Source organism: Callorhinchus milii, unplaced genomic scaffold (genome assembly GCF_018977255.1).
Source record: "Callorhinchus milii isolate IMCB2004 unplaced genomic scaffold, IMCB_Cmil_1.0 Scaffold11, whole genome shotgun sequence".
Classification (NCBI taxonomy): Eukaryota; Metazoa; Chordata; class Chondrichthyes; order Chimaeriformes; family Callorhinchidae; genus Callorhinchus; species Callorhinchus milii.
In genome coordinates, this window is record NW_024704752.1 from 15,851,308 (window position 1) to 15,866,613 (window position 15,306).

Sequence of the window (15,306 nt, forward strand, 5' to 3'; positions counted from 1 at the left end):
ACAACTCAACAGTACTAACTTGTGTTATTTCAGTCTTCACATTAATCAACAATTTTCACTTCAAAAAAAAAAGTTTCACGTTTTCTTGTGATTTCTTGAAATATTTGATTGACAAAGTTGCAAAGTCTGGAAGTGATAAATGTATTGTAGAGAGAGAATGATAAATTCTAATTCAAGTTCTCCATGGCTAGCTGTTAGTATAAATAATAGATCAGGCAGCTAGTCAGTTTGTAGTGAAGCAAATCCAATATTTGCATTATCACTGGAATCCATGCGTGGCTCATTCCCTTACCAGCTGTGGTCACGCCATTTAGAACTGCAAATGAGTCAGATAATGGTTGATGCAGTCGGTCATCAAAGTCCACTTAAAAACACTGCGTTCAACTTGGATGCATAATCTATACGTTGCATCAGTTCCCAATATAAACAAATCATTAGCAATTTTTACCATTCCAGCTTACAAGGTTGTTGCGGAAGAACCTTTTTGTTGTATTTGCAAAACTAGTTATACACAGCGCTTGGTCTCTCTTGACTTAGTGCATTTGTGTATCTCAATCTATAGTGTTCTCCTCAAGGTGGAGTTGGTTCCAGGACAAAGCATCTTTCTGGCTGCTAGAGGAACATTCATTCCCAGGATAGGGATGATCTCAAATCAGCTAATACGGATTTCATTGTTCTTCGTTTTTCCAGACGTTTTAAAAAAACGTTAACGTAAAAGGTTTCTTCTTAATGGTTACTAAAAAAAACTGTCCCTCGTGTAAGTTTTAAAAAAATTGACTGAGGGAAACCATTCCCCCAAAGTTGGGGATTATTATTCCATACGACATGCATTTTTAAAAAATAGTTTCTAGTTGTTAAGTTTTTTTTAATTATCACCAGTGACAACTGAGAAATGGAAAGTGTTTAGAAATATCACAATTTTGACCCCACGGTGGAAGTAACTGTGTTTCCGAATTGTCTCAAAATAGTTACCAACACCATTCCTAAGGATGTCAGTTACTGCTTTTAGGTGTCAATCTAATTAATATTGTCCATTTTTTCCTTCCAAGATGGTGACTTGCTGTCATCAATAGGATAGGGCCTGTCACAAGGCACAAATGCAGATTAGGATCAGCAGTTGCTGTATCTCGCTCAATTGCATTGTTGCTGAAGGAGGAATGAGATCCAGGCCTTTAGTTTTGAATGTGCTGTGAGAATATGAAGTGCGCCACTTCAAAAGTACTTCAAAATCTCTGAGAGGAAATGTGATTCACAATCGCAGAGACGTTCTTGTCAAATCTGAGATTATTATATAAGCAAGTGGTATCTGGGTAAAGTTTGTGGTATTAATCAACACAGGGAACATGTTATATAATGCCACAAACTTGAGCCCATCATTTTCAGTGACTGACACGTGATAAACCACACAGTCAGTTTTTTACACCAGGTTACCAAGCTCAGGATCATACTAGAATTATTAGTGTTAGGTTCTCCTGATACAGCTCAGAGTAGCTCAATTTCCCCTCTGATTTACACCGAGGATTTGCTGATAAGAATAGCTAGCCTGGTGTGACACACACAGATGGATAGGGTAGTAGCTGTAAGAACATCAGGATCAGAACTCTTGAAGGTGAACAGGGAGATTTACACCATTTCCAGTACATTTCCCTCTAACGTTTGTAGTTAGATTCCTGTAAAATTGGTAAAGCACACCCGGTGAATTTTCAACATATTTTTTATGTTGGATTGTATTGGTCTGGAACAATTTATGCTCTTGAAGTTGTATTTGTTTTTGAAATTATGAAATCTGCATTATCAGATACCATTTTGCTATAAATTCACAGTCACTAAAGGCCCTGTATCAAATGTAAGGATTATTATTAATGAATAGAGTGAAAATTAGTTGTACTTGTAGCTTAGACTTGCATTACTTTGCAGTATCAACACATAATATTACAGCACCACACAGACAAAGGGGAAATTAGGTGGAAGTAAAAGGAAAAGGGAAAATGAATGTATTCTAATAATCATTCATTTCTGAAATCTAAATGACAAAGAACCTGTCAGCGACCATCTCTTCATCCAACAGCTTAGGCATTGTGAATTTCAAAGCTATAATTGTAGAAGAAAAAAGATATTAGTCATGACCTTCAGCGGAAACCCAAATGAGGAGACTTCTTTCACTTAGTTTTAAGATGAATTTAATGAAAGTTTTTCAGATCTTACCTTGGAAACCATTGCAATATCTGCAGAAGACTGTCAAGAAAACATTTTTTTTCCCTCAAAGGAGCAAACACTTGCCCTTGCACCTGAAAGCAACCGGTCTGATTACCTAGCTCCTTGCTTGTTCATTTCAATCTAAGCCCATAATGTAAGAGAGCCTGATCCTGTTCACTCAAATAAAAATAAGCCATCCATTTTGTCGAATTGGTGGCCGTTTTCTGTGTGAAAAAAGAAACTGGCAGAAGTCTTTGGATGGAAATATGTGTAGTTGCGTATGATTATGAACTCAAATGCCTCGTTCTATGTGTGATATAAAAGCTCACCCTTGCGTTTAGTTTTCGTGTTCATTTGATCAGTTGGGGTAGCATTTGGAAGTCTTGGGTGCAAATTATTTGCTGATGCTTTGTTTTATTTGTCGTTCTGCTCTGTTTGTTGATCTTTGTGAGCTTAGAACTATATAGAACATCTTTGCAGCTGCATCATTTAATATCACCAAACTCAAAACACTGCAGATGTTGGAAATCTGAAGCAAAAACTGGGAACACTCAGCGGGTCAGGCAGCATCTATGGAGAAAGGAAAGTGAGTTAACGTTTTGGGTCCACCATCCTTCATCAGAACGGGAGCATGTTGGAAGGGAGAGGCTTTTAAGGACTAACAGAGAGGGGGGAGGCAGGGCAAGGAAGACAACGGAGAAAATGGGATAGTCTTGGAGTTATTGGTACTGCATTATTCTTTCAGGTATTACCATTAATCTATTTTTTGCAATAAAAGATAGAAGCCTCAAAGGCATTCTGTTCTGACTATACAGAACAAATATTAATTGCCTTTAACCCAATTCTGTGCTTGATATGGATTGGCAAACATCCCACTTTTACATCCAGTCTAGCTATGATAGGCAAGCTCAGTAAAACCACTGTATGCAAATAAAAATAACATTGAGCTGTGTTATGTAAGGCTTTTAAATTGCTATATTTGTCAGTATTGTTTAAACCTAGAATAACTAAATTCTTCACGGTGGAGCAGCAAGAACAAAATGCCTTTATTGCAATCTTAAAATTGATTGTTTTAGATCTGCAAGTTAATTACCAGTTTACCTGTATACCAGACTGTTCACTTCAAAGGAACTCTTTGTATGACATGCTTTTTTGAGATATTTTGGCTTAATAAAGACCTTATTGTTGCAAATAATGTAAAAGCAAATTTCTGCATATTTTACTAATATTAAACAAGAGGCAAAATTAAGATCCATCAAATAAGAAACACTGTTTACAAAAGACCCTGAAAATATTTTTGGGTTGTATATATATTTGTTAAGAAGATGGGTCCCCAGTCTCAGAGTTATTGATACTGTACTATTCTTTCAGGTATTACCATCAATCTATTTTTTGCATTGAAAGATAGAAGTTTCAAAGGCATTCTGTTCTGACTATAAAGGAAGGTTTCACAGCGCATTCATTATCAGAAATCCATGGAGATGGTTCTATTGTTAACATACATTAAAAACTTGCTCTTCGCATTGAGAATAGTTGAGACAGCACTGTGCAGCTTCTGTGAATGTTCTTGAATCTGGTATAACTAGTTTTGCTTTGTGAGCAGAATGTTGATGTAATTTGCTCGAAGTCAAAACCCTTTCGCAATTTATTCCAGGAAGATCTTACTTAAAAAGAGAATTGAATTGTAATATGATCATTGTACCAACAAACAACAGTCAACTTCAAACATCCACAAGTAAATTTATATACTTACATTTTATGCACTTATTCCTGATTTAGGCTACTTTTGAGTAAATGATACCCATATCAAAGTAAATACATATATTTCTTTATTTCCAATATGTCAGTAAACTAATGTTTTGTTCAGCAACAGAGACGAGTCAATGACTAGTCCTACTTAGCAAATGCTATCTTTGATTTTGAGTCTTATATGAGTAATTCTGTTCCTAATGTCCTAGTAAAGACACTGCGTAGAATTTCATCATACAGATAAAGAGAGTATCCATCATGTGCTGATTCTCAGTCAGATTGGCATTTGTGGTTCAGTTGACTTTAAGGACTGGGTTACAGAAGGTCACAATAAAATGTATTCAAAATCGCTATCCAATGATTCCTGCCAAAAAGTTCACATGTTTGGACATCAAATGAGGGTGAGATCAGGCTCAGTTATGATATCTGTGCCCAGTCTCAAACCTGTTGATGTTTACTGTCTAGAGTTACACATGAAGAACGGCCACAATGGTGAGATACTGGAATGTAGCTTGAGTCATACAAGAGTTCCTTAGGAATGAGTCAGTGCCTTCAGAAAAGGAGGAGAGAAAAATAAAATAATTTAACACAAATGATTGATTAGTGTAACTTTTGGTTATTCTTCATCATGATACAACCTTAATAGGAAGTGAGCTTGACATTAAATTAGTCCATATGTTCATTATCTTCAAAACCTTTGTGTTTAGAGGGTAACTGCATTTGTTCTGTTTTTTCTGAGCCCTATAGAACTTAAACATGGACGATGAGTATCTTCAGTCTGTGTAGCTGTGGGAAAGAAACAAAAACGTTCTTGCCAGTATCACACTTGATGATTGTATATACATTAATCGAAAAGATAGGCTGTTGATTTTAAATTTGAATGCATCTGTTTACATACCCCTACAGTTATGGAGTGTATTATGTATTTGCTATGAAGAGTGACCTTAAATATGATTTTCAATTATTTCTTCCAGTACATTTGATTCCTCTGAACCAACCAAAGGAGGATGGTGTGGTTGTCAAGAATCGGAAAAGAATAATGCAGGATGTGTACACTGCTCCCCCAATGTTGGACCCAATTTATGAGGCTTATGAATACTGCAACATGCCAAATAAAACTGATCATGGTCTGGAAGGTATGATATGAATGAGAACTTATCATTTGGAAAAGCTACACTACATGCTTCAAATTTTGATTACATCAATGTTGCCTGATGTTGCTAATTCAGTGTACATAGTTGTTTGATAAGGAAAACAGTATAGATTGACTGATTGGCATCTAGACTGGAATAGGGGATAGAAAGCTAATAAGTAGTGATCGGTAGCCCTTCAAATTCCAAACATGTAACCAATAGAAAACTACTATTTTTCTCATATTCCGTTCCAGGTAAGGTTTGTGCAAGATTTTATATGTGTGCACAGTATTTTACAATAGGACTCATTCGAATTGGTTCATCAAATATTAAATTATGAATAAAAAACAAACTCTTTGAATTAAGTTATTGTGTTGGGACACATCTCGTCACCATGCTGAACAAAATTCAAGGTTTGGTTTACATTAGTCACTTAGATTAAATGGTTTGAAACAATAAATATTCATTCCTGTGTACAATTTAGAGATGTGCAGTGACATTCCCTCTCAAAATGACAACAATAATGTCTGTCATCTTCACTTCTTCTCCTTTACATGAAGAATTGACTTTTGAATTATATCCGTATCATTTATATTTTGGTGATTTCATTTTACCAGGCTTCCCTCTCCTTCCCTCCTCCTTACCTTGACATCCCATTTGAATCCCTCTACTCCATTCCTCTCGTGATGGTATTAACTTACGCTGTGATGTGGCTCTGAGGCAAATTTTTACCTCTATTGACAGTACCATTCTTGTCTTTTCATTGACCATTTTCTTAATCATTCTCAGCCTTTAACCTGTAAAATAATTGCTTCTGTTTTTTTCGTACATCACAAGTGCACAAGAATGATTTGGATGAAGAAGGCCCTTCGGTCCATTTCATCTCATCCTTCCAGAAAACCCACTCTACCATCTAACTATCACAGCATTAAGCTGCTTTTTAAAAAAAAAATAAGTCTGTGTGCTGGCCTCAACCATCCTGCCTGGCAATCTGTTCTGGATGTTAATCTGTTTCTCATTTATTTGCATACATGCACAGTATTTTTAAGAGGGTGAAGATTTTTAAATTTAAAGTGCAGAAAGCACAGAGCACTAATCTGTCATCTGAATCACAGATGATGGATGATCTATCCACATATTCTCCATATTCAAGGCAATCACGTTCACCTGAAAAGTAGTTGATTCTTCTTTGCTTTGGGGAAGGCGATCAGTCTCATTTTTTGCCATCACCATGTCCATCCTCAGTGTTTAATGTGATTTGATCAGCTTGACTAGGCTAACTGCCTGCTCGCTGGACTTCCCAACTCTTCCCTCCTGCAGATTATTCAGATCCCTGCATCTCATTCCCTCTCCTTGCCATCCTTTTGATGGCAAAGGTGCAATATACATGCAATTTGTTTTTATTGATTTATAGTTGATGGCTTTGCAAAAACAAAAGGGGAAAAAGTTTCATCAAACAATTTTTTTTGCAAATCCAATTATCCTCGAAGGAGGCAATTTTGTGCTTGGTCCGTTATATACGGGAAATTTAAGACAAAAGGAAAAGGCTGAAGAAAAAACATGACGAAGGTAGAACTGATTGCTAAAAGAAAATGTAATCTATAGGTAACACAGTCAGAGGGCTACTTTATCTAATTAGAAAGGTAGAACAGGGCTCCGTACAGAAATATGTGATACGTAAATACCAGAAACACAAATCCTTCTGTGTTTCTTGGATTTTATGACTCCCAGGCTGGAAGGCAAGCATTTCAAATGCTACTGCAATCAATCACCCTGCCAGGATAACTCTATTTAAACCAAAGCCAATGTTCTGTTTTATTTATTTCACCTCTCCCAACAATGAAAACTATTGAATATATTTACGCAAATCATTGCAGAAAATGAGCTGCCATCTTTTTCTGACTTCACGATAAATTATTATTGCAGATACTATTCATAGATTTTGACACAGGCTGAGTTATGTTTAGACATTCTGCATGTTTTAGATTTGCAAATGTTTTTGCAGACCATTCACAATAGTGCAATACCTAATACTGTACCTAACGTTATACTGAATGCCTAAGAAATGTCAAAAGCTGGGCATACCTTAAATTAAGTGCATTATTAATAGAGTTCTTCAGTCTATACACTTCATTGACAAGTTAACAATTATGGTTTTCAGAGAATAGAAAATGGTTCACTAGACGTATTTCTATATACGTTTCACTCCTTGCATGGAATAAATGAATAGCAGAAAGCATCAGATCTACAGAACATGACTTTTATTAATAAAAACATACTTCTACTTGCCTCTCAGTTCAGAATAAATTCAAAAGATTCTACGAGAAGCAAAGCAGTAATAACAGGTCATGTATCAAAGGACACTCTTATTAATGTATAAATGCAAAATACTCAGTTGCTGGAAATCTGAAACAAAAACAGAAGTCGCTAGGAACACTCAGCAGGTCAGACAGCATCTATGGAGAAAGTGAATCAACGTTTCAGGTCCACAATCCATCGTCAGAAGGATTTTTCTCCGTAGATGCTGCCTGACCTGCAGAGTGTTCCAAGCAACTTCTGTTATTATCAATGAATACTTTGCTTAACCTTATTTTTCTTAATTTGGCCATTTGGAAAACCTTTTAGAAACTCGAAACAAGATTAGGCCATTCAGCTCCTCAAGTCTGTTCCCCCATTCTAAAAGATCATGGCTGATCTATACCTAAAGCCCAATTACCCGCCTTACCCTGGATCCTTTAACACCTGACCTAACAAATATCTATTTAGCTCCGTCTTGACTGAGGTGGATTGAAAGGAAACTGGTGGAAAGGAAACTGTTGAAGACATTACACATTTTAACCATCAATGAAAGATTGGAGATGTTCCATGGACAACATTTAACTAAATATTGTTTCATCTACTCCTCATCAGCTCCACTCACCCTTTTCGATGCTGTGTAGAGCCTTAGATTTACTTTCAGTTATCGGTGTGAGACCAGCTGGCACCAGCCAACTCTTACACTCAACCAGAAACCAGACATCAATATGCGCTTGAATAGTAGACAGACTTTCAGAGATTTTGCTAACTTGAAACAAGGCCAGGTTAATTGGAACTTTAAATGTCGAGGACTCCAGTTCGAAGGTGATGTATTAAGTACAAACCTTACTGTTACCTTTCAAATCAATCCATGGGTCTGACTGCATTTATTACTACAATCCTGTAACATGATTTTTGGGGGGGTTTGTGAGTGATGTCTTATTTTGTCCCTCTAATTTCATTTCCTATCCAAAGACAGTGACTTGTGTTCCATACTCACTCGGGTACCTCACCCAAGGCTTCATGTGTAAGCTGAGAATGAGTTTTGACAGGTTTTAAGACTGCGGGGCACTTGATAACTAAGACCCTTGTCCCTACCTGACGTGCGCAAACAGATACTTTCCAGCTCTATACCCAGCACTACATGTATCAAGCCCTTTGAGACTTTGTTTTTAATGTGTAAGGCACTACATGAATGCATGTTGCTGTTTTTATAGATTAGTTGGTGATATTTAACTAAAATGTAGATGATGAATTTTGATCATATGTGGTATCCGGTATTAAAAGTAGTAATCCAAAACATTGATGTATTGGGAAATGTGACCCATTACAACTGAGAAAAAAAAAACCCTAGCAGCTCATTGTCTGACCTTTCTGGAGTGAAATGTTTCAGACTTGGAGTCAGTACCTTATTATGATCAATTTCTTTCCTCTTGTCTTACCACAAAGCTATTTATACAGCCATAATGTTTAACAAGCTTAGACTGCAGCCATGGTGAAGATGCTCAGAACCTTAGACCGAAAGGATATTGTTTGAACACTCAGTGTTGCAAATGGCTCTAAATTCTGAAAAATGGTGTCATAACGTCTTTTATCGAGGGTCCTGCAGTGCTTTTCTTCTGCTGAATGTTATCGGAGTTGACAGTGCGGAGGTATCGGCAGATGTACCTTTTTCATTTCTAGAAGATTACCATGATAGCTTGTAAATGCAGGATTGTTATGTTCAAACCAATCTGGTTTTTTTTGTAAGCATTTATATTGAATAGCTATTTAGGCACAATTCACTGCTCCCAGACATTTGAGCTGCTTTTCCTGCAGCTTTCCCTTGCCATTTATTCCTATGTGCCATTATACCAACATAGCAAGGAAGGAATCTTCATTTTAGGTTATATCTGGACTGAACTAAGTCACCGCCAGATTGCCACCAATACGCCCATTGGTGTATATTTAGCTTAATGACATGAAATCTACAGAATCACGATTTATTTCTGTGTGTTACCATAGAATCTACTTGTGTTTTGTGTTTGATGTATACAGTAAGTGCAGCTGTAGAGAATAATTGTCATTTAAAAGAATGCCCTTCAGACAACATGCTTCACCAAAGGTGCCGAGTTTGAAGCAGGTTTGACTATGAGTCCTGTTTTAATTGAACCCTAAACACTAACGTACAGTGTCTCTACAGTCTCTTTCTTCACTACTTTCTTTAATAATAATCCCTCCAAAACCAAAACCAATAATAAATTGCTCATCTTCAATCTATGACTGTTTGTGGGACATTGCTGTGCGCAATTGGCTGCCGCGTTCGCCCACAAATATACAGTCAATTCACTTTACAGTGTGTTCTAAGAAGTGCTTTGGGACGTCCTCCCGACGTGAAAAGCGCTATATCAAATGCAAGGATTATTATTATTATTATTACTAGGTGCAGGCAAATCATAGATTTCTGATACCTGGATTCCTAAATCAGTTTTAATAATAATAATAAATTAATAGTAGTAGTAATAATAGTGTCTTACACGTCAAGGGGACATTACAAAGCTTTTAACATGATATACTGTACAGTGCAGTCTCTGTTTGTGTTTTGTTGGCAAACACAGCAGCCAATTTGCACTCAGCAACGTCCCACTCACAGTCAGGAGGACATCTCAAAGCATTTCACAAGTTTCTACTCTGTAATATATTGACAATTTTGTAGGCGAACGCAGCAGCCAATTTGCCCACAGCAGCCATGAAACAAATGACTGATTTTAATTAGAGACTTTTTTAAAAATCTTTTTCTTAGAAAAAGAAAATAAGAAAACGTTTCACATCCGTGATTCCAATTCATTTGAGGATTGAACTATAAAATGTAGATTTTATTCCTGTTTTTCTTTCTTTAATACCATAATGGATGATTGGATGCCAGATACAATTGGTGGGTGCAGTTAAATCTTCACAATCTCATAACTGGTTTGCTAAGAAAAATTCTAATTGGATGAGGATTTAAATTAACTGTATCTGAAAATAGCCAGCGTTGCAAAACTTGTATCAGAATCTATATAAATACTCTTTGCAAAACAGGAAATGTGGGAACTGAAGTGCATTTTTTTTGGTGGGGGAACTTCTTAGACTTCAAAAGGAATGCATCCGGGCAAAATATGACTGTGCAATGATTGTATTTAGTCTGCTCAGCATTACAGACTCAGTAATTTGGCAAAGGTTTATGCTTAAAATATTTTTTTCATTTGAGTGTTGACTTGGATGAAGAATTATATACAAATTGGTGTTAATGGGAAGAGGTTTGAAATATTGTTGCGAATCACTATGTCTATCAGGAGCAGACTGCTAACTTGGGACCGCACTTTAAGTGGAGCTGCACTCAGTATTCTTGCGTTGTTCTGTCAAATTGACTGATTAACAAATTGTCGCATTGTGACGAATAGGATCTAGATCTAAAATCTCATGGGACCGACCACGAACTTGTATATCAGCATCGGCTGCAATGTACACAATCACAGTTCCCGATTTCAAGTCTGAAGACACCTGCAGTCACCATTTGACCCAACTGTTTAGGGGAAGGGCTGCAGATATTGGAGGGTGGAATTTTCCAGTGATAATTATGACATTAGACATTGTGGTTATCACCCTATATTTAGCCTGATTGTTGTGAAATGCTAACTGACGGGTGAAATATTGTGGAGTCCTGTAGCTGGTGGTTAGAACACTCGCTTCACAAGCGAGAGAGCTGTGGGTTCGATTCCCAGCAGGGCGACATGTTGGGCAAGTTTCCTTACTCCACACGCCTCTGTTTGCCTAACAATAAGTAGGAACCTGGATAATAGTTGATTGGCACATCGCTTTTCTGGGGGCAGTAATTCCTTAAAAAAAAGTTAAAAATAATAATTTGGTCACTCAATCCACAACTGTTTGTGGGACACTGTTGTGTGCAATCAGCTGCTGCATTTCGCCCACAAAATATACAGTCAATTCTCTTTACACTATATTCTGAGAAGCGCTTTGAGATGATGTGATAAGGCGTGATATTAAATGCAAGGATTATTATTATTATTGCCGCTCATTACAGATTTGGGCTCACTTCTTATACTGACCTCTTCAGTTGTACATTATAGAAGCTGCATTTTTTTCTGATCACAAGTTACAGTGGCTACAGCTCTGGGTGTAGCTATTGATTCTGCGTAGATACATGGGATTGTAGATTCCTGCTACGTCATCAATCTTACTTTGGATGGCAGAAAACATTACCCATGGAGCAGATATCCAGGTGGAAAGCAATTGCCTTTATTTGTCAGACTAAATAAGTTTTTAAAACCAACACTGATCTAATACAATGTAAGGTCAAGCAGGTGTATTTACAGATCAATTGCATTGATATTGATTATAGTACTTTGCAAATATAGGTCGGATGGATTTTAAACCAAGACACTAAATGTACAATGTTTAGTACAACTCTTTAACTTGTCTCTGTTCATTAACAAAATCTTGATTGCTGTTTTGAAAACCTCAGTGAGCTCCTCTGGTAAAACCTTGCGGGGGTTAAACATCATATAGTGTGGAAGGTTACAGATGTGAACCCAGCCTATGCTGAGCTGGCTTGGATGAGAGTCAGTAAAAGTGTTACAATTGGCCTCAACACCCTTGGCAGTCAAACATTGGAGGAAAAGAAGATCTTTGACACTGTATGTTGCTCAAAATGTGTCAAGAAATTGCTGCTGGCTTTGTGTAATAACAACTGACTTTGTCTGTGTCCCCAGGTCACGCACCATCAGACTATAAATTGTTGTCTGTACAGATTATGATTCGCCACGGAGACAGGTACCCCCTCTATGCCATTCCGAAAACAAAACAGCCGCCCATCGATTGTACACTGAACCCTGGCAGGTAAGTTCACTTCAGAGGGTTTTAAAAAAAATAGAATGTGCCTTTCAAATCCTGGCAGCGGAGTGAAGTACTGCAATTAAATGAAAGTAGTTGTTATCTCGCAAAGTACTTTTGGATGAAATGATTTTTGCATTCATGAAGTGGTCGGGGAGAAGGAAACGTAAAGAGACACATGCAAACAAGTGAATGACAGCTTTCATTAAATACCATAAAACTTGTTTCGTTGCTTCCAACAGAATAGGTGCCGGAGGCTGCTGGTGACCTTCTTTGACACCGCAGTCAGTTCTCTCTCTCTCTCTCTCTCTCACTCTCTCTCAAATTGGTGAACCATCGTGGCATAACTCAGAGTGGGTCATCTGACTAACAGAAGTCAATGGCTCTATTTGATGAAAGTGGCTGTATGTGTAAAATACGAAACAATACAAAATGACATTTGTCCAGCACCTTTCACATCGGCAGAAGTGCCCAAGGATAAATAGAACGGATCTTATTTAAAGTAGTAAAGAGAATCTGAATTTGTTCCCAATTCTTTACTCCTGCCACGTCATCAGAATCTGGTAGCTCAATATGAGCTCCAAGTCGTTTTGAGGCCCATGGTGGGGTTTGTTTCTCATGTCTTCTGAAGCCGGATGATAGACAGTGACAGGCAGCTAGATGTTTATGCCCAATCGCTGGTTGCTTTAATCCATTGTCGTCTTTCGAGACGTCCCACACTAGAATAAAATGAAAACAATTGTTTAGTAACAAAATGTGCATATATATTATGAACACATGCAACATGTTTGGTTAAATGCCAAGTTTGTTTCTTGAACAAAAAGGTAATTTTCTCCAACCCACCCAAGCAAAATATTCAGTTCTATTTTAGTGTGCTGGTGGGGCATGGTGAACCCGCGAGAACAATGTTCCTCAGCAAGATGTTTTTTGGCTGAAGTACAAACTGACCAACTGCAGTGAACCTGGACACAGTAGCTTCAAAAACCGAGCATGTATTTCAGCTCCAGGGCTCAGTGTAAGTGTGATACTGGAGCCATGGAAACAAAGGGGGAAATTGCCATAAAAGGATTGGGTTTGGCTTTCAATGGAATTTGCTCTTCTCCACCTCACTGTTGAGTAGAACATCTTGTGTGATTTTGCATCACATCTGTGGGTAAAATAGCGTCCCACAGTGTATGTTTTAGCAGTTACCAGAATTCCTGTATGCCCAGAGGATGGGTTTGGGGAAGAGAATTTCTCCTCTGTACTGTAAATGTCTATGGTTCTAGGATGGAGGGGGAGGTAGATGTGATATTGTGGAGATAGAAGAGAGCAGACATTGTCAGAACCTGGACAACAGCTTTAAAGGAGTGCTCAAAATGCTGAAGGTAAAAAATCCTTCTTGCCTCACATTGTGCACATTTCGTGTCAATAAGACTCTGAGATTTATATTTCAATGGCTCACAAGTCCTATTCAGCATCTAAATGTAGAGTGGCTTATCTCAACAATGTGTCCCTGGGAGCCATACAGAAACATGTACCAGTGAGTGACATGTTATAACAAGGTCTCTGTTAATGAATAATGTGTGTACTGTGCAAACCCAGAGTGTGTTCTACAGAGAGGACACCATCCTTTTACACTAGCTGCTCTATTCGGACATGAATTTTGGGACATCAGCCTACAAACTGAGAAAGCAACAATTTCCCTGAAATTCCACGTAAACAGAACAAGCTGAAAACATAACATGCTGGAAGGTTGTTGTGTGTGGAGTAAACTCTGATCACTTGTTTGGTTTAAATTATAAGGGCGTCAATTAATAGTGCCATGATCAAACAAAGGGAGATTTCAAGGCTTACACTATAATGTCAGCTGGGGGAAGATCTGGTGTTTGATTGAATGCAGTACATTGTTTGGTATTTCTTTGAATGCTGTATGACTATTGTAGCTGTTATCTTGCTCAGTAGGGTGTATATGTTTTACTTTTATGTTTTGCTGAGTACCAGGCAGGTCAGAGGAGCTCAGCAGTGGTCAATGTGACTGAACATTCAGATAATGCAGTGTCTGGGCCCTTCTGAGCGTGCTTAAAGGGTCTTACAACATGCTGGAAGCTTTTCAAGAATGGTTAGCATCTTAGTGGCACAGAGAATGGTTGAATACAGGATCAAATTGCACTCCCATGCCAAGAAAGGATCGGATTGCAGAACCAATTGACGTGGCCGTATAAGTACACAAAGCTCAAAAATCCCTCTGGGAGAATTTGGATGTAACTGGTTTTACTGACTCCAGCTATCTCGGCTGATAGTTTCTGACATGTGTCGTTTGTTTTGCATTCCATAGAAATTGTTTCATCTTGGTGAGACTGGAATGGACTCTGAATTAAGCTGTGCCTGTAATTATATTTAATACTGGAGGTCTGGTATAAAATATAAGTCTGCTGTAACTCAGTTATCCTAGTGTTTTAGCATCCTTTTCCTGCTGATACTGCAGATACTGACTCATGTTGGATCCAATTCTGCAGAAACTGGCAGCCCTTTGGCACCTTTTCTCACTTACTCTTCATGTGTAAGCCAAGGCCACAAGTGTTAGCAGGTTATTTGTTGGAGTGGGTGTAAATGCGGAATCCTGTAGCTCAGTGGCTGATTCACGAATGTTTGTCAAGACACTTTCGCGCACAAAATATACAGTCAATTCACTTTGCAGTATATTCTGTGAAGCACTTCAAGATGTGTTCAAATGCAAGGATTGTTATTGTTAAAATTCACAGGTGAGCCTGCTCCAGAATCAATGTCCACTTCACAGCAAGAAAATCACTAAAGATCGATAAGAATAGGAATTGTATTTGATTTTTCCTATGCTTAGCAAATAGTAGCACACTTGCAGTCACCCCAGCTGTAAGGTCAGTTAACTCTGTACAGATTAGGGATAAGCCCTGGGATCTCGGATACAGGCATAGCTTACTGTCACACCAATGAACCATGTACAGACCTATCTCTTTGGCTCTATTTGAAATGGTGCTTAATTGTGTTGAGGCTTGTGTTCGTTTACACTTTAGAACAGAGTCCTATGGATACGACTGGAATA

General features: G+C 37.9%; 1 protein-coding gene across 5 annotated transcripts in view; it reads left to right on the top strand.

Moving 5' to 3' along the window:
* Nucleotides 1-15,306, top strand: part of pxylp1 (2-phosphoxylose phosphatase 1) — a 60,552-nt gene that overhangs the window by 41,304 nt on the left and 3,942 nt on the right. For all 5 annotated transcript variants that reach the window (XM_007888242.2, XM_007888232.2, XM_007888222.1 and 2 more), the window contains 2 exons: nt 4,920-5,081; nt 12,125-12,251. In XM_007888242.2, coding sequence (XP_007886433.1) covers nt 4,920-5,081; nt 12,125-12,251 — 289 coding nt within the window. The remainder of the gene's footprint in view (nt 1-4,919; nt 5,082-12,124; nt 12,252-15,306) is intronic.